At 41.3% G+C, this 26,367-nt stretch overlaps 1 protein-coding gene across 11 annotated transcripts in view; it reads left to right on the forward strand.

Moving 5' to 3' along the window:
* The window catches only part of LOC147032335 (Na(+)/H(+) exchange regulatory cofactor NHE-RF3-like), a 94,228-nt gene that overhangs the window by 19,681 nt on the left and 48,180 nt on the right, over positions 1 to 26,367 (forward strand). For 5 of the 11 annotated variants that reach the window (XM_085869852.1, XM_085869854.1, XM_085869855.1 and 2 more), the window contains one exon: positions 19,824 to 20,009. The exons of 2 other annotated variants lie outside the window; for them this stretch is intronic. In XM_085869852.1, the coding sequence (XP_085725978.1) occupies positions 19,824 to 20,009 (186 nt within the window). The remainder of the gene's footprint in view (positions 1 to 19,823; positions 20,010 to 26,367) is intronic. 4 more of the 11 variants (XM_085869853.1, XM_085869860.1, XM_085869858.1 and 1 more) reach the window with 1 other exon arrangement.

Here is a 26,367-nt window from a genome sequence, read left to right on the forward strand (position 1 = left end):
TTTTTGGGTCAAATCTGTGGTAATTACCTTCCAGTCGATCTCGGTTCGGACAATGCTAGACCAATGGAAGGAAAGGACAAACACGGACAGGTTGGAAATCGACAAATAATTTATTAACAATAGTAAAAAAAATATATAGAACTCTTTATTTGCTGAGGTAAATAAAGAATGAATTTCAAAGCAAAATCAATCAAAATGCCAGGAAAGAAACAAAGAGCAGGTGCTTATCGGGGGTTGACTTACTTACAGCGAAACACAGACAAGGAAACCCAGCAGATCATTCAGGGGGAGGGGGGGGGGAAGAATCGTCTCGCTCACCAGAAAGTCGTCCGTGAAGCAAAAATGCCTGAAAGGTGTGCGTGCGTGTCGCATCCGTCGCCAGTACCCAGCTTTGCTGTGCACCCTCTCGTGGGACAGCCTTGAACGCCATTCGAAGTCTGGAGGGCACCGAGACTGTCCGTCGTGGGTTTAGACCCTCGTGTTGTTGGTGACCGACTGTACCTCACTTGTTTGCGGCGCTGCTCACACCCACACCCACATGCACACCACACGCTCGCTTGCCGAAGCACTGGGAAGGACGAATTGTCTCGGCACTGGTCAGACACCCACACACCACACACTCGCTTGCCGAAGCACTGGGAAGGCCGAATTGTCTCGGTACTGGTCAGACACCCACACGCGCACCACATGCTCCCTTGCCCAAGTACTGGGAAGGACGAATTGTTTCGTCGGCGCTGGTCAGACACCCACTTCTTGCTCACTTCTCTCGCCCTTTGCTTTTTCCTCTCTCCTTTCACTTTCCCTCTCCTCACTTTTTCTCTTCAGAACGTACCTCTCGCTCGTTTTTATATCCCCGAGCCGTCTCCAAGGGGTGCTGTCCGCCACACTGGCGCACGGTTACCATGACCCGTGCGCTCCCGAGAAAGGCGGGCGTCGGAGCTCACGAAAGATTTGCGCTGAGGAAGAATGGGGGGCGGGCTTCAGAGCTCGTGAAAGAAATGTGTGTGAACGTGTCTGTCATAAAGGAAAAAAATTTTCCCATAAGAGAGGGGATCTATCCTTTACCCTTCTCAACGCATCACATTTAACATCCCATTATACATGGGGATGGGGCTAATCTGAACATGCATTTAAGGAAATAACTGTCTGAGGACCTGGATGTGTGGATGCATTCATCAGACCGGATTCTGAAATCCGTAACAATATGTTATATGTCAATGAACACACCTCAGCATTTGTGCGAGACCAAGGACCCTTTCCTGGGTGTGCCGACAAAAGTTAATTTTGGGTGATTTTTCGCCCTATTGTTGATCTTTTTCCGCTTTTCAGCACCATTGTGGTAGTTTTGTTTCATCCTCAGGAAAGATGTGCTGATTTAAAAACTGCAACATTCCCCCGTGGGCATGGGTTCGTCCATTTACTAATGAGGGGTGTTTCGTGATCGGACAATAAATGGAAGTGTTTATTTGTTGTTCAATATCGATATGTATTAACATTAGGAATTATTCAAAGTTTATTGTGATTATTGTTGCATTTGTAAACATTAAACGTAGTTATTATTCCACTTGCTTTCTCTACTAACCTAACCTCACCCTCCTAGTTTTGTAATAGTGCTGTCTTGTTAAACGTCAGAGAAAATATGTTTTTAATCGATTCATTACGTCACAGTACTTTCTTTCCTTAAGATGGAGCAGTTCTTCTGTGCTGTGTTTATCACGACTCACAAGTATGTTTTGTCGGCAAAGTGAGAACCCACCTTCGGAGGCCGTCTCAAAAGATTGTGAACCACCATTGGTCGTGTGGGGCCCCGTGTTTTTCCATGGGTTCATGCACGACCCTCACGCTGCCTCTTCCCAGGACCCACGTTGAGCCCGGGGTCCCCCTTGAGCTCGGGGCCCTGAGCACGGGCCCTGCATGCCCGTGCGTTAATCCACCACGGATCATACCCAAATCCTTTCTAGATTCCTCCCGATGACTCCATCTTTGCTCTTCACTTCATCGGGTTCCTTCTTGGTCTTCCGTTTGATTGTTATGTGGAAAGAGAGGGAGGGGGATTCCATTGCTAGAATTTGTTAAGAATTTATCTTGGTCCATGTGCTCGAGTAGGGTAGAATTACACTTGTAACAGGGCTCTGTCAGAGCTGAGTTGTATGTAATATATGCACTGACAGGGGTAGTGATTGTAACCTAAGTGCAGAATTGGGTAAGGTTGTATTTAGTAAGACCTGTTCAGGTGAGGACAAGTGGGCACCAAGGCACCAGAAAGGTACTGCTTTAATGCAATGGACATTATCATGGGCTGTTTCACCAAGGAATGTTGGCCAGGATGAAGAAGTGAGCTGTGGAGCCCTGGAGAGGGGTGTGATGACCTGAAATATGCAGCTACCCAAGGGCAACGGGTGACCAATAAGATGGATCAGTCAGCGGCACACTGAGGGTGTCTGGTGCTCGGATGCAAAACATAATTTTGCGCTCCCTCCCCCCTTCCTCTCCTAAATACCAAACCCCACTCACCATAGAAATGTGGAAATTAGGAACTTCATATGAAAATTTCAATTAATTGATGATTCACCACTCCAACCGATACGGCATGCCAAATGAAAAGATGAAAGGACCACTAAATGCCAGTTCAAATATTTATCCAATTCAAAGTTAGAGTGGATAATCAACTGTTCTGTCCCATGTCAATGCTGGGTGATAGACCTACGTCGCGGATCTGCCGCTGAGAAACCGTTACTCAAGAAGGTTCGTGATCACGTGGATCGCTGTTACTGGAACACCCTGACTGGAGAGTGGTTTGCTGGTGTTTTATTTTTATAGATCTAACCAGAGATGCCAACTTTTGGAAATCAGAATTAGGGAGGATTTTCAACCGACACCAAATAATGTGCGCTAAGCGCACATCTCGAGCGCGGAGCGCTCGACCCTTGCGGCGGGGTCCAGGGCCCGCCTTAGGGCCCTGGAAGCTCTGGGGTTCTAGACGCTCTCTAGTGCCCTCTGAGCCCTATTTTGGAGCATTTAACATGTTAAGAATTCCCACTTTTTGAACAAAAAAAGGGGAAAATTGTGCACTTTTTAATGTTACATGTATGTTAATATTAGTAAGTTAGGGGACAATCAAAGATTAACAAAAAGCACAAAAGAAGCAATATTTTTCTTACCTTACTGGCTGGTACTACTGCTGCTTGCTTTTTCCATGGCAGCTTTGCTGAGTGACAGCTGTGTGGCTCTTTTAGCCCTTCTGATTATGTCTTTGCTGTATTCTCTCTGGTAGCAAGGGGTGCTATGAGCTAGTTTTTCAATTAAGAGAGCTTCCAGGGTTTTGACACTCAAATTGGGACGAAATTCAGTATGATTCTTCCGTACAAGACTGAGTGCCCGCTCACATGATGCGTTCGAATGAGGAATGACCAAGATTCCCTTCATCACTTTGCTCAAATTAGGATACTTCTTGGCACCAGTGCAGGGATCTGTGAGCTGTGAAATCCGATGCCACTGCTCATCCACTCTCACTGTCTCAGTAGCAATTGTAGCTATGGAGGCGTCTGCCTGGTAGTGAGCGAATTCACTCTCAAGACTGTCTATGTCACTATCACTGCCACTGAACAGACAGGGGAATTTCTTGATGAAAAACTCCACACAGTCAAACCCCACTTCTTGGTGTAGCTTAACATCCAGCACCTGAGCATGCTTGGCTAATTCATCATCTAGCGGCCAGGTTTTGAAGATGTAATTGCAGGCTTTCACATAATATGAGCAAACTGCACTGAAGAAACCTTGGATGTCTGACTCACTCAGAGTGAAGGTGGATTTCTTGAGACTCCTTTGTTCCCTTATATACAGTTTGGCATCGTTCCCAATCATGAGGTCCTCATCATTCTTCTGATGATTTCTGTCAGAGAAGGGTACATTTACCAGAGCAACCGATGACACCGATGGTTTCAAAAACCGTACGAAGATATCTTTCAGAAGACCATTCAATTGTCCGTGCAGGAGATGAATACAGGGTTCGTCTCTTTGGAGCAGAAGATTCCCCTTCTCAAAAAGCTTGTTAGCATATCGAAGGAAGAAACAATAGAGTTTTGTTTGTGGAGACAAGAACATCCTGTTGACACGTTTTTCTCTAGATTCCTGCACAGTGTTTGAGGAAGATGCGCTTTTAGTTGTAGAACTCGTAGTACACTTAGCCGCAGGGCGATCACACTTGCGTTTACTGCCAGCAGAAGAGGTCAGACTCGTAGTACCAGATCCAATTTTACGTTTGAGGAGAGAGCTTGAGGTAAGTGCAGCCAAGGAAGAAGACCTCTGATTCGAAGGTTTTGCTGAGCTTCTATCAAGTGATTTGGCAAAAGCAGAACTTAACTTGGGTCCTTCTTTGCCTGTAGATGGGACTATCACAGTCTTTCTCGACTCTGAAGGGATCTGCTTTGTAGATGAACGTGATGAAGGGCCGGTGATGCTACCTGCTCTCAGCATTGGTTTTGGTGCTGTCCCTGCTGTCTTCTTCGCAGCAGATACTGCAGTGGTAGTGGTGAATGCTGCTCCACTAGTGCTTGATCCTGCAGTGCCAGTACTGGCAGTAGATACAGTGCCGTCCTTCTTGCTCGTTGTTAGAGTCTTGGCTACAGTTGGTTGCATTTTTCTTCGTACTTCTTCTTTGAAGAAGAGGCGAAGTGGCTCCCACTGTTCAATCAGCCTGTCTAGGCACTGACCAAGGGACAGCCACCTTGTTGCGACATGCTTCAGAATCTTGTGTGTCGGGGCATCACAGAGTTCTTGCAGTGCTTTCACTCCTTTGACGCGTTTACTACTTTTGTCCAAGTAGTAGTAAATATCGATGAGAAAGTCATCTAATTCAATGGGTAAGGCCTGAGCCGCCTTCTTGGCCGTATTGTGCATCATATGGCAAGGGCATCCCATGATGTAGCACTCTGGATTTTGTTTGTGGATATAAGCAGCGACTCCTTTGTGCTTGCCCACCATGACAGAGGCATTATCAGCACAAAAGGAAACACAATTTCCCCACGGAATTTTCCTGTCACTGAACTCATGATCAAGCAGTTTGAAAATGTTTTCTCCAGTGGAATCTTGTTTGCACGCAGGCAAACTTAGCAAACCTTGCTTCACAATCCCAGCACTGTTGTCATAGTACGAAATCAGGACAGGATATAGCTGGGCCTCACCACTGTCATTGCTACCGTCTGTAGCTAGGCTAAATGGAGCTAGTCTAGCAATATCGGCAATAGATGAAGCAGTAACATTTGACAACTCACCAATTACACTGGTCAACAACAAATTTGTTGTCTGCATTTTTAAGCTGATTTAGGACGAATCTGATGCGCTGAATCCAAAACTCACATTAGTTTTGTTCAATCAGGTCAAGTTTTTGAGATATGGCCACATGTCGTTTTTTACATTTTTGTTCACATGTACGCATGTGTGGAGCATTTTAGAAGAAGTTGGTGGGGTAAAATGTCATGTCAAATAATTGTTTTGATTGGAAATAATTATTTTAATGACAAGAAGTATTCAGGTACGATAGTTCTAGGTGATTATGTCGAAAAGGGATCAGTTTGAAGTCATAAAACCTCAAAATCTTCCAAAAATTGGTGAGGCAAAGCATAAAGTTCGTGGATCAAAACTAAAGTTAATGGGGCAGATTTTGTAATAATGTGATACAAAAAAGTTGTATTTCTTGAAATAACGAACTCTGAAGAATGTACAATACCTACATGCGCCAATTTATGACATGCACTTCTGCTCAAGCTTGGAGTGCTACAGTACGAACCCAAAGATTGGAGACTGTTCATTGACAGCAGCAAGCGATCACTGAAATGTGTTCTGCTACACAACGGCAACCAGTTTGCCTCTGTACCCATCGCTCACTCGACTACACTGAAGGAGAAGTATGAAGCGGTGAAGTACGTGCTGGAGAAAATTGGTTATGATCAGCATAAGTGGTTTATTTGTGTTGACCTGAAGATGGTGAACTTTTTGTTGGGACAACAGTCTGGCTTCACCAAGTACCCATGTTTTCTGTGCATGTGGGATAGTAGGGACTGTGCTCAGCATTACACGAAGAAGGACTGGCCTGTGCGGGAGGAATTGGTGCCATGCAAAGAAAGGAACGTCATCAACGACCCTCTGGTGGACAGAGACAGAATACTCTTCCCACCGCTGCACATCAAGCTCGGCTTAATCAAGCAGTTCACCAAGGCTCTGGACAAAGATGGTGACTGCTTCACTTACTTGTGCCAGGCTTTTCCAGGATTGACCATGGAGAAGTTGAAAGCTGGCATCTTTGATGGTTCTCAGATCCGTCAGCTCATCAGAGATCCAGAGTTCAAAAACTCAATGAACGAAGTGGAACTGGAAGCGTGGAAGACATTTGTTTTGGTAGTGAAGAACTTTCTTGGCAACAATAAGGCCAGAAACTACGCAGAACTTGTCAACAACATGCTGACTGCTTTCAGAAACCTGGGCTGCAACATGAGCATCAAGATGCACTACCTATTTTCACATATGAACCGGTTTCCTGAGAACTTGGGTTCAATGAGTGACGAGCAGGGGGAGAGATTCCATCAGGACATGAAGGAGATGGAGACCAGGTATCAGGGTCGCTGGGACGCAGTCATGATGGCTGACTACTGTTGGAATCTGAAGAGAGACCTCCCTGCCGCTGAACATTCCAGGAGTTCGAAGAAACGGAAGTTCAAGCCCTGAAGTTTGAACAGTGGTGACGCAACATGCAATTTACTTGTACTTACCTTTATCAATGCCCACCATTCAGATGACAGTAATCGATGTTTCTATCATGTAATCAATAAATGTTGTTGGCAAAACATTTTTTTTTTCTTAAAAACATGTTTAGGATGATATGTGTTGACAAAAATCAGCTGATAATGCCACAAAAATGTAATTGATTTTGTCACAAGATCTGATTTTTTTCAAATCAACTTAGCACAAAAACCTGACCTGATGGAGAGAAATGGATGCCATTTCCTGATTCAGCAGTGCCAGAATACCCTAATTCACTTGTAGAAATCTAGACAACATTCAGAAAGTAAAAAATTGTTGACCAGTGTTATTGCTGAAGTTTTTGTTCTTGCACATCCATACTTTGAAGCAACTTTTGAATCTGGAAACATCTTTTGAAATAGAGGTCCAGCATGATCTGAGACTGATATGGGCAAGTTATGTTCCACAATAAATCCACGAAAGAGAAGTTCCGCTCGGGTAACATCCTCTTCCTCGCTTGTCCCTTGTTTGGTGAAATAATTCAGAAGTGTACCGGTACTCGTGCTCGAAGATCTCTCCTTTGCAATGTCTGTGTGCCGTTTGCTTCCAACGTGCTTCCGAATATCATCGCGACCTCCGTGCTCAACTGAAATATCAACACTGCATACTGTACAATACGCATGATGAATTCCTCTTTCAGACTTTCGAATACACGGGTATTGGAGACTGTATTCGGTCTTGCACTTCTGAGACCATTTCTTGGTCTTCGTAAGCTTCTTTTCTGCCATTTCGTAATCAACATCGAGGGCTTGAAGCATCGGTAACTTCGAAGTCGATGTTCCACAGCTGCAGCGCGACTCGTAGAACTCTAGCGGCTGTTAAACACCGCACGGTGGTCGTGACCGCCGGGCTGGTACGGGGCCCAGCTGCATGCAGTGAGCGTATCGCATGCATATACACTGTGCATACATACCGCATGCACTGTATTGCACACATACCGCATGCACTAAATCTCAGTGCATGATCGCATAAGCGAGATCCAGACCCAATGTTTCGCTGCTCCTCATTTGAATTTGCAATTTTTTACATACAATTTGGTAGCAGTGAACGTTATGGAGTTACCACATGCTATACGTAGCAGACGATGCTTTTCATTCAATTCTCATACTAGTACATTCTGATTAGTGAACAGTGCAAAAATATCAAAATTTCGGGAGGATAAGGATAGTGATCGTAAGGGCGGGAGTTTGGGTGAATTTTCGGAAGCCTCCCGATGAAATCGGGAGGGTTGGCATTGCTGTCTAACACTGAAAAAGAAGGGATTTCCCAAGGCATGATATTTCTGCTGATGTACTAATATTTGAGGTCACATTATAATTATCATGCACAACAGAAACATCTTAATGATTCATAATTTAATGAGAATAGCTAAATTCTGGGTGAATTTGTTCAACTGGTTGTGAATTTGGCGCACCCCTGGCACCCGGGGGCGAATTCCCCGCTCTGCACCCCCCTCAGTATATCACTGGGACCAGCTGCATGCTGGAAAGGTGGTCCCGTAAGGCTTAGAAGTTGCATCTGTACATGCGTGCAGTCGTTGGAGATCAGGCTGCTTTGCACATCATTCATCTCTCTCTGCTTCATCGCTTCCCATGAAGGACCAGTTTGAGAGACAGCGAACGACATCTCCCTGCAAGTGCACCTCATCGCCATCTTCCTGCCATCGCACCTCATCATCATCTCCCACCCCCAGCCACACCTTTGTCCTTTGCCACGGCAACCCAAATGACACCATCGTCCTACAGCTATGACCAGATCGTGCCTGCACATGTCCCCACCTGCCCCTTTGTTTTGGTTTGAGTCCGGTAATTTGGCACACCTTAACAGGGTTTAGTTATTTTCTTGTAAAAAGTATGTGCGCTTCCTATTAATTTCTCTCCTTGACCACCTGATTTGTTCCATTTGTTTATGAGCGAAAATGCAGTGTGAATTTGAAGATCATTTCGGTCATTCTTGATGGCCAAAAGACCCACAATAGTGCCATCTGGTGAAAGCTGGCATTGCAGGTTCTAACATACGACATAGACGTCATACAAGTGGGGGCTATCTACCAGTAATTTCACAATATTAGTTCCCTTGCAAGTTACAAGAAACTTTCACAATATCAGTTCCCTCACAAGTCTAGCTACAGTAGGTGTGAAACTCCCGCCTCCCACCTTTCTTGGCTTCATGCTGTGGAAACCAAAGCTTTTAGGATCATTGGTATCTCCCACGATGAGGCTGAGTCTTTGGGTCCCTCACTCTCTCACCGTAGGCAGGTCGGTGGTCTCTCTATCTTCTACCGTCTCCTCTCCGGCCTCGCAACCCCCCCCCCCCAGTTCTGTCTGTGCTCTGTCCCCCTATATTTCCTCAGGGTGCTCAAGGTCCACGAAAAATCCCCTTGTGGTGAAACTACCCAAATCAAGAATCACTGCTCACCTTCACTCTTTCATTCCTCTTTTTTTCCCACCTCTGGAACAAACTCCCACATTCTCTTCAATTCCACTCCTCCCTTGAGGTCTTCAAAACAGCTGTTCACCATAATTTCATGTCTTCCCCCATCCAAAGTCTTGATCTTTTCTATCCCCATTAATCCACCTCAAACCCACCTCCTTCAAATTCCCTGTTTTCCTTTGAAAGTCCCTGTAGTGCCACCTTGTTTATCCTGTGTACCCTGCCCCATCCCTCTCCCTTCCACAGATCTATTGTCTCTGTTCCCCACTATTTTATGCTTCCCTCTCCCGTCCCTCTTGTCTCCTGCTTGTGTTTTGTTTCTCTGTATTAGCTCTTACACGAGCCTCGACTTTGTGTAAAAAAAAAAAAAACAACCTTTAATGCAGGAAGAATAGGCCTATCAAGCCTGCATTTCACTGTGCAGTGGTTGTCAACCTAAGGTTGTTTATCCATGCTTTACCCCTTTGAAATTCTGTGTCAAGCAATGAAGTAGCACATACCATTTTTCTAAGTCTTTGGTATGACTCGATTAGGATTTACGGGGTTGTATAACATAACTGGTCGATGAGATAAATTATAAATGGTGTGCAAGATTTGTGGTACAAATGTGGCCACCAACTTTAATACTTCCTTCATTAACATTTCGACCAATGTGCAGATTATTCACAAAATCCATACACAGACATGACATTGACAACAACTGCAAAAGGGGGTTACCATTCCTTGTCATGCACGCTGCAGTGCACTATTTCTGAACTACATCGTATTATATCCGTCTTTAATACCCCTCACAACTCAACCCCTCCTCCCCCCCCCCCTGCGCCCACCTTTCCTGTTTCAATCCTTCCCTTTATTTTCTCTTTCTTCTCTCCAATTATCTTTTTCTCATTTCCTCTCTCCACAATGTGTACGTGACTAATTACTACTGGAGCAAGATAGTCAGCTCTGCACATACTGTAGAAGTCATTTGGAAATTGTCCAAGATACAGGTCCAAAGGCCAACTTTGTAAATCAGACTGTATGATTTGTAATATCCACATGTGAGTACAAGCACCCTGTCTCATTTGAATAAAAGGATGCTCCACTTTCTTAGCATATCACTAGATGGTGGTTTTAGTCCGATCCTATTTGGTCACTGATCATTCCACCAGCGAAGATTTCCAATCCATGCTTGTTGTTCCTCTGAAGTACTACATGGGAGTGAGGGTGATATTATGAAAGCTTGGCTGGGGCATTCCATGTCAAGTGTACACACTCTCCTGACACTAATACCTCATTTTCTCCCCATATGTTGGTCATTTATTCACTTGGGTGAAAAAACTCAAAATACCAACTTTTAGACCTGTGGACCCACCGGGGCCCATTTTAGGGCCCCCCAAATTTGGACACCCCACGGCTACCCCACAATCTTCCAGATGCTATATCACAGGTTGTAGTGGTCCGATTTGGCTGATCTTGGTATCAAAATGCTCGTAAAAGTGAGATCTTTCGAATAGCGTAAAGTAAAATCACTCCGAAACAGTAATTCAAAAAGTTATAGTTTGGGGCGCCCTTTGACCTTGGGCCCCCACTCCCGAGCCAAACCGATGGTCCCGATTTTTTTCGTGTGAGAATACCCCTTCATATACTCCAACACCTCAGCATAAATGAAAATGGGATCCCAATGGGTTCACGCATGGCAAAGATTTATGTTGGGGGACTCGGGTGCTGGACACACAATACGCCACAATACATAGCACAATATTTGAACACAAGATTTCCAATACACTATATCAGTATATTGTACATAAATTTTCCACATGCAGGAACTGGAAGTGATACTGGTATGAGTAAGAGTTTTTCTGAGTATATTATAGTCAAGATTTTTTGCCAACCAATGTTTTATTTGAGTAATCGATTAAGCCTAATCAATCATTAAATTTAACGATGCTTTAAGCAACCGGACCCTGATCTCGGCAGGGACTTGGTGGAACCATATGCCTTCCACTTCTTAATGATTGTCTTGACCGTGCTCCAAATAATATGTGGCACATTCACCAGTATCTATTTGACAAAGAGCATTTAACTTAAACAATAGAAAAAAATAACAAATTGATTTCTTCAAAATGCCAACAGGGATAGAACAGCACCAGGCAACGCCGGGTACCCCTGCTAGTATAGATGTGCATGTATATGTGTGCATATATATAAATAAATATATATATATATATATATATATATATATGTATATATATATATATATATATATATGTATATATGTATATATATATATATATATATATATGTATATATGTATATATATATATATATATATATATATATATATATATATATATATGTATATATATATGTATATATGTATATATATATGTATATATGTATATATATATATATATATATATATATATATATATATATATATATATATATATATATATATATATATATATATATATATATATATATATATATATATATGTATATATATATGTATATATATATATATATATATATATATATATATATATATATATATATATATATATATATATATATATATATATATATATATATATATATATATATATATATATATATATATATATATATATATATATATATATATATATATATATATATATATATATATATATATGTATGTATATATATATATATATATATATATATATATATATATATATATATATATATATATATATATATATATATATATATATATATATATATATATATATATATATATATATATATATATATATACATATATATATATATATATATATATATATATATATATATATATATATATATATATATATATATATATATATATATATATATATATATATATATATATATATATATATATATATATACACATATATATGTATATATACATATATATATATATATATATATATATATATATATATATATATATATATATATATATATATATATATATATGTGTGTATATATATATATATATATATATATATGTGTATATATATGTGTATGTATATATATATATATATATATATATATATATGTGTGTATATGTATATATATATATGTATGTGTATATGTATATGTATATATATATATATATATATATATGTGTGTATATATATATATATATATATATATATATATGTATATATATATATATGTGTATATGTATATGTATATATATGTGTATATGTATATGTATATGTATATGTATATGTATATGTATATGTGTGTATATATATATATATATATATATATATATATATATGTATATGTGTGTATATGTATATGTATATATATATATGTGTATATGTATATGTATATATATGTATATGTATATGTATATATATATATATATATATATATATATGTGTGTATATATATATATATATATATATATATATATATATATGTGTGTATATATATATATATATATATATATATATATATATATATATATATATATGTATATATATATATGTATATGTGTGTATATATATATATATATATATATATATATATATATATATATATATGTATGTATGTGTATATATATATATATATATGTATGTGTATATATATATATATATATATATATATATATGTATGTGTATATATATATATATATATGTATGTATGTGTATATATATATATATATGTATGTATGTGTATATATATATATATATGTATGTATGTGTATATATATATATATATATATATATATATATATGTATATATGTGTAAATACATATATATTGTTACGGCTGTGGAAATTCGCAGACCACCATAAAGGACGTTAGATCAGTGATGACGATAAGTATATGTGTAGTTAGATTTCCCCACCGTTGTTTAGAGGGAATTTCCATGTTCACAGGGCTGCGATCCTTTGAGATAGCCGTTTTTCTTTTCTCTGTCGTTATTTTGGACCTATCATCCCCCAACAACCAAATCGCCACCACCAACAACGCCCCCAAACAACTAACCAAACCACCACCACCTTCGGCCTCTTCACCTCCACAACTCCACCCCGCAAACATCCCTTCATCGCCATTCTCAAACGACGCCCGCCAACAACCAAATCGCCACCACCAACACCCTTCCCAAACCACCACAGCAAACTCCCACCACCTTCGGCTTTCTACCGAACATCGTGCCATGGGTTGTGAATGGGATCCTTTCGAAGGAGAAATCGGATCAAGAATGATTCACGCCCACTTTTCATCCATCCAATGGCTGAGCATCAGGTGGTGGAGCCCCGCCTCCGAACCCGCTGTGATCCACAAACTTGTATATGCGCTCCTCCCCCGGCCTATATATGCGCAAGCATGGCGCAGCTCGAGGCAGTCAAGTCGGGTCTGGAGAGTGGCAGTCAAGTCGGGTCTGGAGAGTGGCAGTCAAGTCGGGTCTGGAGAGTGGCAGTCTGGAGGGGTCGGAGAACAGGACGGAGCTCGAAGAGGCAGGCGGCAGCAGTGTCGGTGCGGCAGTGTCGGTGGGGCAGAGTCGGGAGACGGAGCTCAGAGCTGAAGTCTTAAGGCAGACGGGAACCGATCGACGGAGAGGAAGGAGCTCGGAGCGTCAGCAATTCCACTCTCCCTTACCGAGCTCCGCGCTAAGAAAGCGCCGGTAACCCCGTCCGTTCCCCTCCCCAACCGTGGTGCCGACGGTGAAACATGTGCCTGCGCGGAGAACGCCGGAGAGAGCTCACCAGCCACGCCAGGGCACGAAGCCAGGTGCAGCTATGCTGACATCGCGGCTTGCCCGCCATCGCGCCACGAGGGCGCGGGTAAGACCCTTCGGTCTCGTGGACCTGGCCGCTCATCCAGGTTCCACGTACATTTGGTCCACGGACCTGTCTGCCACCCTTGTCTTGGAGGGTGGATTTTTCTTTGCTTTTTGTGTAAATGCATGTGGTAGCGCCGTCTTATAAGTAGAATTGTTTAAGTAATTGTGTGAATAAAACCATTTATTCGGAATTAACTCTGCCTTTGCTTGCTTTCACTGTGTATGTGCATGATTTACTGTATGGCTGTAAATACGTGCCTTGTCTGAGTGTGCACTAAATGTGCTTGTTGAACTGTTCCCCGTTTCGTTACATCCTTTCCCTTGTTTGAAAGTTCCATCTTGCATCACGGAAGGAATTGATAGGAGGGGTGTAAGCACCCAGTAAATAATCACGTCCTTCGGGGCCGGCGATAACACCGCTCGGTTATCACTGAAGCACGGAATGGACCGCTTAAGCGGTTCATGTCCTCGGCCGGCCAACGGTGAGGTACGATCGCCCGGTTAACTACCCGCGCAGGTATGTCGAGTTTGGCGAACAACCCTATCCTGCGCGGGTGGCCGATTGGGACGATTATGGTGTGGTCAAAAGACCCACCCGTGACTGGCTCCTGGCGGTAGTTCCAAGGAGGGTCATGACTGAATTGTCCGTTCCGGTGGGCGATGCGGTCGCGTTTCGAGTTACGTGGCCGATAGCATGCCGGGTGGACCGAAATTCGTAACAATATATAGATAAATACTGTATGGCAAACTGTGGTGTTTGTCCGTGTGTTCGTCTGTCTCCCATTTCCAGCAGCCGTGTTCCACACTGCGTTCATTTGAAAAGCTACTGGTTGGTTATTTTGCATTTCCATTTCACTTTTTTGATGCAATGTAGTTAGTCACTTTATTGTTCCTTCCGGTAATCTTTAAAATCAACATGAACATCTGGATTAAAGTAGATTTAATAGAGATCTTCATAATAATACCATTCCTTTCACATCATAAAGGTGCATTTGGCTGCTGAGGCAGTTGCATTGGCAAGTACACTCCTGGACAGGTCGCCACTCCGATGCAGGTTACCCTGAATGGTTATTACCCCAGTGCAATGGTTCTCATTTCACAAACCTCAGAAGGATGACAGACTGAATCAGCCCCATCTGGTGTTAATTTAACAGTAAACAGGGGCTCGAACTTAGGACTCCAAGGTCTCAAGCCAGCCATCTTAACCACTAAGCCAACACCAGGCTTACAGATCTTAATGGAGTAACATCATTGAAAATAGCTATACTCTACACTTTGTCGACAAATCCAACCTCCCATACCCGATGTTGCGTGTGTGTGTGTGTGTGTGTGTGTGTGTGTGTGTGTGTGTGTGTGTGTGTGTGTGTGTGTGTGTGTGTGTGTGTGTGTGTGTGTGTGTGTGTGTGTTCGACCAGAGCTTTCTGATATGGAATATGATACACAAAATGATCTTCATGATCTCCTGAGTTGATTATTAAATACAAAGAACCTGGAAGAATTCCCATGTTTTAAACACACGCCATGTTAAGGTGTATAGAGCAGCTTAATAGCTCCTTCCATGACATGGCATTCTATTTACAAAATATTTAACAAATAGGATAATAACATTGTATCAAATCATATATTTATTAATAGAAAAATAATATTACCAATCATAACAGTTGTATCATTTGGCAAGCATAATAACAAATGGATAATCCTCACACTGACCCAAGCATAATCTGGGCTTCGTGAAAGAGAAACCAATGCCCAAACTACATACAGCAGGCTGGTGAAGCTGCATGGCCATGAAGACCAAAAATTTTTTGGTCCGATGGACCAACGGGTCACGAGTGATTTTGATTGATCGAGTAACTAAACCTTTTCCTGTCACTATGAATGGGTACTTTTGCTTGTAAATAATATTCTCAACATCTGTTTATCATATTTGGCTATTATTTTGCTTGCGACTGGCTGGAGCTATGACTTAAATAATTAATTTCAACTATTATTAAAAGACATTTTAAAATTGAATTAACGAGCAGTTAAAATCTTAAAATCAACTGCAGTATTAGATCAGAATAAATAATTGGCTTGGATGTTGATTATCTTTTCAGTTTGCCTTGATATTCAAACTTTGGTTTGTATGTTGAGTAACCTGAGTTGAAGTACTGAAAAAGGGAGCATGTGTAGCCTCCAGATTGCTGCAAAATTTCCTTTGAAATCCTACTACTTCTTCTTTTTCTTTCGGTTCCTCCAATTTTACTTGGGGTTGCCACAATGCTGGTTGATCACCCTTCTCCATCTCTTCCTGTCAGTTACCCATTCTTCTTCCAATCCAACAACTTATAAATCTCTCACCACCACATCCTTCCATCTGGTCTTCGGCCTCCCACTTCTTCCTGGTAGTCCCATCTCGATCACTTGACTCACCACATTCTCTCCCTCTCTCTCTCCTCATCAGATGACCAAACCAACTTGGTCTCTTCTTGGTTACTTTCTTCGATGCGTCCACAATCTTCACTGACCCCCTGATGTACTTGGTTCCTGATCCTGTCTTTTCTTGTCACTCCACACATCCATCTCAGCATCAACATCTCCTTTACATCCAGTTACTGTTCCTCTATCCTTGATGTTGCTCAAGTTTCCACACAATGTAACAAAGCCAGTCTCACAACTGTCTTGCACTTTGAAACCCAACGATTGTCCTTCCCTTTCCACTGCAATGCCCATTTTTCAATGCTTGAAGGCAGAATAAGGTCTAATATGAGGAAACAAACATGGGATGACATCATTTGGCTGTTATTTTTGTGCCGTGTTCATACCCCAGCCCTCTCATCCATTGCAGGCAGTGTGAATTGCACAGCAAACCCCAAGTGGGAAATTTTAGCAAGGGCACTGACACACTATGTTTACTCTTTTCGAGAGATATTCAGGAATATGTAACGTCCACAATGTAAACGCAGATGACTTCACATCCTCAATCACCGACATGCATCACCTCACCCGGACCAGAATTGCATCAGGACAGCAGTTTTTAGTCGGATTTGACTTCATGAGAACGAATCCACGAATGGAGAGCTCAAAAGCAAATACACTTGCAAAGGTAAGGGGGCATGAAATGTAAAGAAATCCATCCCGTCTCATCTGAATATCACGTCATGGATATCATGAGAAACATGGACGTGATGTCAACCGATTCTGTTAAATTGGGTGAGTCACTGAGGAAGTAGTATTGCGAATTTGGAAGCTTACTGCACACAACAGCCAGGTCCTATAGATCAGCTATATCGGTAAGTATGTGTTTCTAGTTTGGGTCCCGTCCTATGTTTAATGGGTGATTAATTGTACGTGCACTGTGAGTTATTTTATAGTTAGGATTTTTACATTTTAAACTTCAACAACAACAACGCCCATCTTCGCTTCTTCACCATCAGCTTTCTCACGCGCATGCGTGTCAAGCACAGCCGTGGGCGGAGTCCAATGTGCCAGGCGGGGTTTCTTTTGATGTTGGCGTCTTGGATTTCGCTCCAAATACGGGCATGGCACCCCTTTCAGCCAATCGGAGGGGTGCGAGCACGTCTGCCGCCTCTCGGCCAATGGGGAGCCAAAGCAACATATTGCTGCTCCTCCCCCCCCCCCCGACCAATCTCGGACGGCCGGGAGATCGCCCGACGCCTGTCCAATGAGGAGGGGAATGACACGAGACGGATCCCTCCCACCTGTCAAGAAAAAGGGATAATTGTGTGGGGGCAACCCGGGTGAAAGAGTCTTCCCGCCGTGAATCACCTGCCTACGAGCCGGAGGAGAATCGCTTGCCTGCCTGCCTAGCTGACTTGCTTTGCCTGCGTCGTCGCCTGTTTTGCCGGTGGAGCATGCCAGCGCCCGACGCTACCCTCCGTACCTGGTGCTTGGAGCGGCATCGTGTTGTGGGGTTGAGTCCCGCCGGGCCAGATCATCAAGAACCGCACGAAGCGGGAAGGTCCAAGCCACACTGTTACCTCCAGCTCACCTTCCCTCTGAGCTGGGGGTATCAATAAAGTCCGCGGCCACCATTTCTTTTTGGGGGGTGTGTGTCTGTGTGTGGGCCCGTCTTTTAAGTAGAAACGTTTAAGTGCCGTGTGTGTAAATTGCATTCCTTTTATTCGGTTAACTCTGCGTTCTTGCGTGCTCCCCTGCCCCATTATAAATAAATATCCCTTTTGTTAAATGTTCCAGCTCGTTTCTGTGTTTCTTTCATTGGCTTGGCACGGTGGGTGTTGAGAAATAGCGAGGCCGTAAATTGTTCATTTGGTCCGACGGGCCTTGGTAATCTCCGCTCAGGTTACACACGGTTCGGGCTTGGTAACGGCTCATTCCGCTCGAGGTCCGTCGAGGGTGTGAATTCCCCGGTAGCTTTGTCCGCGTGGGGATTTAGGTACATTGAAGTTTGGCAATTGACCCTACCCCACGCGGTCAAATTATTGGCGATTCATGGTCCAGTAAGGGACCCTGCCTTTCGGACTTATTCAGAAGGCACGACCTCAATTCCGGTGTGTTCGGTGGAGCCGACTCCACAGCTCCCTCTCGCGGTCGTGCTCGCCACCGATACCCGGCCCAGTAACAGTAGAACATGCACTAACTTGTGCCAATTACTGGGCACTGACTATAGCGTCTGAATTGTCCGATAGGATGTTGCGTTGGGAACACACCGACCTTTGAGCTGGCTAGTTTAAACACAATTACCTTTGATGTTGCGTTGGTAACACACTTACCTTTGAGCTGGCTCGTTTTAACACAAATGCCTTAAATGGTACAGAGGTAACACACTAACCTTTGAGATGTGAGCCTGGATTTAATTTCCTCCTCGATTATAAATTGTTGGGTTTGTGCTCCGCTGACAGAGTGTTACATTGGTGAGTGTGCCTTTTTTGATGGACGTTAGGCTGGGTGTGCTGTCTGCTCGCATTAGTGGGTAGATGTACCCTTTTATGTTTCTCTTATAATATGGCAATGAAAATACTTCACTAAACTTCCAATGTAAATGGGGTGTTAAAAATAAGGAACTCACAATTAGCCAAGAGATCAACTTTAAAAAAAAGAAACATTCTGTTTTCAAACAGATATGTGTACATGTTCTGTCTGTCTGTGTGTGTTTCTACCAAAGCGGTTTCTTGGCTTGCGTTACAATCCTGGAAGGGTTGCTACTCTGATGCAGGATACTCCTCTAAGTGTAGCAATTTGGAATTTGTTCAGGGTACCTCATCTGCCCCTCATGATCAGGACACCGTGGGATCTGTAACACCCACAAACTAATGCTGGCATATGGGACGCCCAGTTTAACATCCACCCAAGGGACGGGCACACATATTGATTCCTCATCCTGTTATGTCTTCAAAACACCAGGATGAGTTCATAGCTGGGTTGAGACTCCTCTCCAGTACAGATCAGTACAGATCAAAATAGGGCTCTTGGGCATCCTGTCAGCACTTGTAGTTCATAAGAAAGAAACACTCGTTAATCAAGATTTGAAAACAATGTTTGTGTGTCTTGGACTATTTGATACCCCATACGTTCGTTACTGATGCTACCTTCCTTAGCACACACACACACACACACACACACACACACACACACACACACACACACACACACACACACACACACACACACACACACACACACACACACACACACACACACACACACACACACACCAAAATCCCAAAATCTTATTTGCATTATCTTTCAAGAAAAGTAACATTTAAAACAAAAATCACTCTGAGCTATAATCATGGAATGTCTTTTCACTGACCTCTAAGCACCTCCTCATATTGAAGATACAACTGACCCAGAAAATGAAGAAGAAGAAGAAGAAGAAGAAGAAGAAGAAAAAGAGGTAAATGAAAATCCAGAGGTAACACATGACACAGAAGGGTTGGTGCGGATTTGTATTCTGCCTGAGCAAGACCTTTGGACACAAGGTCTACAGCTGAAGAATGGAAAAGGTATGCTCAAATGATATGCTCTGTTGGAACTCCTTGGAGGCATTAATCATCATCAATCAAGGCTTCCCCATTAGGGGCCATCTATTTATTATGTACCCCAAAATGGTGGAATTTTTGTACCTCACCCATGCCCCACATGGGACATGCATCTCCCCCTTTTCTCCCTTGGCTCCAATTTCTTCCCAAACTCCTTTATTTTATTCTTTCTCATTAGATCATTTATCCACATTGGCTAACAAAATATGCAGCTGAGCATCTACTGTAAATGGACGAGGTGTGTGTGTGTGTGTGTTTTTTTGGTTGAGTTCTACTAGAACGTTCTGATGTTGAATGCGATACACCAAAATGATCGTCATGACCTCCTGAGTTGATTAGGCTTATTAACTACAAATAATCCGGAATAATTCTCATGTTTTAAACGCACACCATGTTCAGGTGTTCAGGGAAGCTTAATAGGTCCTTCCACAGCATGGCATTCCAATCACAAAATAAAAAACAAAAATAACGATAACATTGTAACAAAGCATATATTAATCACGACGAACAATAATAATAGTAGTATAATTTGGTAATAATAATAACGAATGTATAATCTTCACCCTGGCCCAAGCACATCTGAGCTTGGTGCTTATGCTCCAGAAGTACAGCAGGCAGATATGCTACAAGGCCATGAAGACCAGTGAAAATATGGTCCAATGGACGAACAGGCCCACTAGTTAACCCAAGGGATTGGGAATGCCCTGGAAATCTCCACAGTGTTTCAACCATCATGGAATGTTTTAAAATGCTGATGAAGAATCTGTGGTTCACAGATTGGGAAGAACACTGTGATGTGGCAGGACCCAGACAATGTCACTGCACCTACTAGGTTGTTTGAGCTTTGGCAGAAAGTGTACATGGTGGAGGATCTGGACTAATGTAAGGGGAAAAATGCGAAAGCCTGTGTGGAGAGGTGGAAGGACAATGTCTGACCCCTGACGTCTTAGCGACCTCTGACGTCCGAAGCGAATGAACTTGTCTCTCCAGATTTAATTAAATCTGTCATGCATTTGCCATCAAAAAACGTGTTCCATCGACGCCATAACACCGTTGTGAATAAACTTTGAACAGAAAAAGACAAATTCCACAAGATATAAACACAAACACAGTGACTCAACAGGTACGTGTCAATCAAATGACCTCGCTTTTGCCCATTTATTGGAATCATCATGATCAATGTACACCTGAGAGCCATTGTATCCTCGAGCTTCATGATGTTTGCGTTTTACAAGTTTAAAGGTCAACAGAATCAGAAAAAAACATGAACATTCTATTTTTTATGAGCAATTACCACCTGTCGCTTTGCTGATGGGAAGACTAAAAGGGGGTAAGAGAGGGGAGTGAGAGAGAGGGGTGTGTGAGAGTGAAGAGAGGGAAAGAGAGAGAAGGGAGGGGAGCAAGGAGGGAGGGAGAATGAGGAGGAGTGGGGGAAGGGAAGGCTGTCTCATCAAATTTATATAAATCATACTAAATTATAATTCATACTGTCTATTAAAATGCTTTATGAACAAGACCACACACACACACTAAAATATATATATATATATATATATATATATATATATATATATATATATATATATATATATATATATATATATATGTGCTTGGCTGATATCAGCAATTTTTCGGGAATCGGCAGATTGGAGTCATTGTGATTACCGACTCCAGTATGTACTGTATGCAACCCAAAAACCTTGAGTAGCTCTCACCCTTGTTTTGGGGGAATTTCAATGAACAAATTAAACAAGAAGGATGTCGTGCAGAGCATGATACTTTCGAAATCCATCAAACATATTTGACCTGAAAAATAATTGGTGGTTAAATTCAGTGACCTGATATGCCAATTTCTTCAAATTTCAAGTCAATGGGATGAAAATTGAGGATTTTAGAAATTCAAGCTTATTTGTTCACCGTTGGCCTGTGTTGACCTTTTGATTGATGTTGACCTCAAAGATAATTATTGACTGGTTGAATTCAGTGACCTGAAATATAAATCCTCTTCGAATTTTAAGTCAATCGGATGAAAATTAAGGATTTTAGAAATCTGACAAATATTTTGACTCTGATCTCAAAAACAATAAGCTTCTTGCTTATGATGAACTCTTCCATGTGGTGAAGTTTTGTGAAGGTCGGCTTAAAATTGTGACCTCTAGGCGATGAACATAAAAACAGACAGACAAACAAACAGACAAACAGAATGACACACGCAACCAACCAATATACTTGAAAAATCTTCGATTTTCGCAAGTAAAAAACAGCGTTGCATTAATTATCGACGTTTCACGGAGATGTGCATAAACATTAATCTTTATAAAAAGCTGCCAATCGTCGTGACATGTAGAAAAAACAAGCTCAAATGAGCTAAGATCCTCGTCCTCTTAATGATGACGTCATAAAAACGAATATGACGTCATTGTGATGTATCAGGTTTGCGATAAATTATCTGTGCTAATGCCCGGCTTGATTCCCGCAAACAAAATTCAAACAGCTTGCCTAGTTTTGGAGATAATGGTATGGGCGATTTCCATTAGCGGCGATATTATGACGTCAACTTTTTTTCTAGGAAGAATTTCAAAAATCGGAGATGGTTCCTGCCTGCGCGTGGGTTTTCTGCATATACATGGCAAGTTTCACGAAGATCCGATGAAAACTCTGGGTTGTGAAACAAAAAATGTGAAAAAATAGGAATGACGTCATAAAAATTGATATGACGTCATAGTGATGTATCATATGTGCGGTAATTCATCTCTGCTAATGCCCTGTTCGATTCCCGCAAACATAATTCAAAAAGCATGCCTAGTTTCGGAGATAATTTTTTTAGGCGATTTCCATGAACCTAGATATTTTGACGTCATAACTTCTTTTTCTCGGAGGAATTTTCGAAATCGGAGATGGTTACTGTCTGCGCAGGGTATTTTTACATATATACCATAAGTTTCAGGAAGTTTCGATGAAAACTGTAGGCTGTGAAACAAAAAAGTCCACAAGAAGATGAAGAACAACAACGTGAGTAAGACTTCGAGATCCTCCACGAGGATCTAAAAATTGGGCTCGCTAATTTTGATAATAACCTGTTAATATGGCAAACGGCTCCGAAATCGGGTCTTATTCAATGTAGTTTGCTTTGAAACTCACAAAGAGAAACCACATAACCTTTGCAAAGCAAACCCGGATCATATTAAAATAAGCAACTGCTTTAGAAACAGCCGTGAGGACAAAGGAAAACGTGATCGCTCATACGCTGCTGAAGTTAAAAAGTTAAAATCTACTGTATCTGTACATCTGTACATCCATCCTTGCCATCCCAACATAGTGTGTCACCCAAGCTTGGAACATATGACGTCAAGAATGAATGCTCGGGTAACAAGATGTGTTGCTCGAGTATTAATTCTTGACTTCATACATTCCAGGCGTACCAGACTCCATCAAAGCATGTGTTAAATTTGTTTTTTTTCACATTTAAAGGTAATGGTTGGTTTCCCACTAAGCTTGTTAAATCACCAGGTGAGTAACCTCCACTCCTGTGTGGCAAACACAGCCTGTTCAAAGTTCCGCATGGATAAAGTACACAAAAAGGAGAACCACAAAGGCTTAACTTCAAATATAATTCCTTAAATATGGAATTTCATACGAATATGAAATTCAAGTGAAAAATTAACAAAATTAAATTTAGAAATCTATCAATCCAGAGAGAACACAAAATGTCGGTCTACGCTTTTCAGTGCTTGAACCAAAGTGGAGGAACTCCAAACACGAGGCGATGGTGGTGGTGTTTTTTGGTTTGCGGGCGCCAGCAGTGATCACTATTTTCATTGTGTTTGTGTGTCTCTGTCTGTCTGTCTGTTTGTGACTCTCTCCAGAGCATAGCTCCGTGACGTTTGATGCGATCTTGATGAAACTTGGGCACAAGCTAGATATCGTGGTCTAGTTGTGTCTTTTTGTATGAGGGGCGTCCCACGCCCCTTATGAGTGGAGCCACGCCCACTTGAACTTCAAAAAAAATTCTCGCAATTTCATTTCCGCGAAGCTGTGCGTAATGTCCATAAGTACAACATATAAAAAATCCGATTTGATTTGGTCAATTTTGATGGAAGAGATAGGTTTTTACAGTAGGGCTTCCTCAAAAGTTTCCACTAACTCAATTGTACCTTTCGTGGCATTGTTCAGTAATGCCCGCGAACCATCGTCGCCTCCCGGCTTGTTTTGTAGTGAACGCAGTGAGCTTCATAGTTGACGCGTGCACATGAGAGAATAGGAAACAACAACAACAACAACAACACAATACCCCTGGCAATTTGGAATCCATGTCGTTGCTATGACCCTTTTGCGTCCGGTTTTTTTTTTTGCTTCTGTTTTTTTTTTGTTTCCGGTTTTTGTCATGGGGAATGATGCATGCCGGGAGATAAAGGCATCGTCGGAGACATGAAAGATCCAAATATCAGACATGGTGTATATTTCCTCAACTGATTTTAATCAAGATATCTCCCGCATCATCAAAAATAATTTTTAATGGTGATTTACATTATTTGATCGCTGATCCCGAATCCAGACCGAAGTAACCGGAAACTGCATATACAGTTGTGAACAAGTTATAGGTAGTCAGAAGCGAATGTAAGAAGAATTCTACGTTCACTTCTAGTATTTATTTTTTTTAGATGAGATCCTGTTCTTGGCGGTGTAGTTGTTGTTGTTGTTGTTGTTGTTGTTGTGAAGGTAATGTTGAGGTATAATGTTGAGGTAATATTTATTTTTGCAGATGAGATCCTGTTCTAGGCGGTGTCGTTGTTGTTGTGAAGGTAATGCTAAGGTAATATTTATTTTTTCATAGCAACAAGACGGTTTAATTTGATATCTTTAAGAAGCGGATGAAAGAAGAATTCTATGTGAGCTTCTCGTCTTTGCCTATTTCATATTAAGTGTGTGTGTGTCTCCTCCATAAATTCCAAAACCATGAAATCTAGCAGCCTGAAACTTTGCATGCATACCAAGGGAGCTCCAAGGAAGTACATGAGTGACAATTGGGTGTTTGGGTTAATTAAAACACCCCTTTTGAAGATAATTAACTGCCTTATTTAATGACTGTATATCCTTTATCAGGCACCATCCTCGGCCACCTCGCTCTATATGGGGTCTTCAGGCGATTCCTGGGTTTCCTTGCTGGGGTCTGAAGCCTCCATGTTTTTTGGCCTGCTCAGCCATGCCTTGACTGAAAACAGGCCACAATGATTTCTTAACGATAAAGTTTTTTTTTTTGGTGTATTTTTAAACTTTCTTTACACATTATCAAATGCCTTAAACATATACATATTAAAAATAGAAATAAAAATAAAAAAGTACACATCTCACATCAACTGACTGTGTTTGGCCTGTGGTGACATGCGGTCCCTTGGTGGTGCCTCGCCGGCTGAAAATGTGCAATTCCATATTTAGATGACATCGCTTTGTTTAACTTTTTTGTGCTATGTGTTTTCATTATCTACCAGTCAATTTGACAAATATACATAATATGGAATAGGCAAAGCCGAGAAGCGAACGTAGAATTCTTCTTACATATATCAAATTAAACAGTGTTTTTGCTATGAAAAAATAAATATTACCTTAACATTACCTTCACAACAACAACTACACCGCCGAGAACAGCATCTCATCTGAAAAAAAAAATTCCACAACATTACCTTCACAACGACAACTTCACCGCCTAGAACAGGATCTCATCTAAAAAAATTAATATTACCTCAACAATATACCTCTACATTACCTTCACAATGACAACTACACCGCCTAGAACAGGATCTCATCTAAAAAAATAAATATTACCTCAACATTATACCTCTACATTACCTTCACAACAACAACTACACCGCCTAGAACAGGATATCATCTGCAAAAATCAATATTACCTCAACATTATAACTCAACATTACCTTCACAACAACAACTTCACCGCCGAGAACAGGATCTCATCTGAAAAAAAAAATTCCACAACATTACCTTCACAACGACAACTTCACCGCCTAGAACAGGATCTCATCTAAAAAAATTAATATTACCTCAACAATATACCTCTACATTACCTTCACAACAACAACTACACCGCCGAGAACAGGATCTCATCTGCAAAAATCAATATTACCTCAACATTATAACTCAACATTACCTTCACAACGACAACTACACCGCCTAGAACAGGATCTCATCTAAAAAAAATTAATATTACCTCAACATTATACCTCTACATTACCTTCACAACAACAACGACTACACTGCCAAGAACAGGATCTCATCTGAAAAATAAAAAAAATCCTCAACATTACCT

This window comes from Eptatretus burgeri, chromosome 2, assembly GCF_056783735.1.
Source record: "Eptatretus burgeri isolate ZD-2024b chromosome 2, Ebu_testis_v1, whole genome shotgun sequence".
NCBI lineage: Eukaryota > Metazoa > Chordata > Myxini > Myxiniformes > Myxinidae > Eptatretus > Eptatretus burgeri.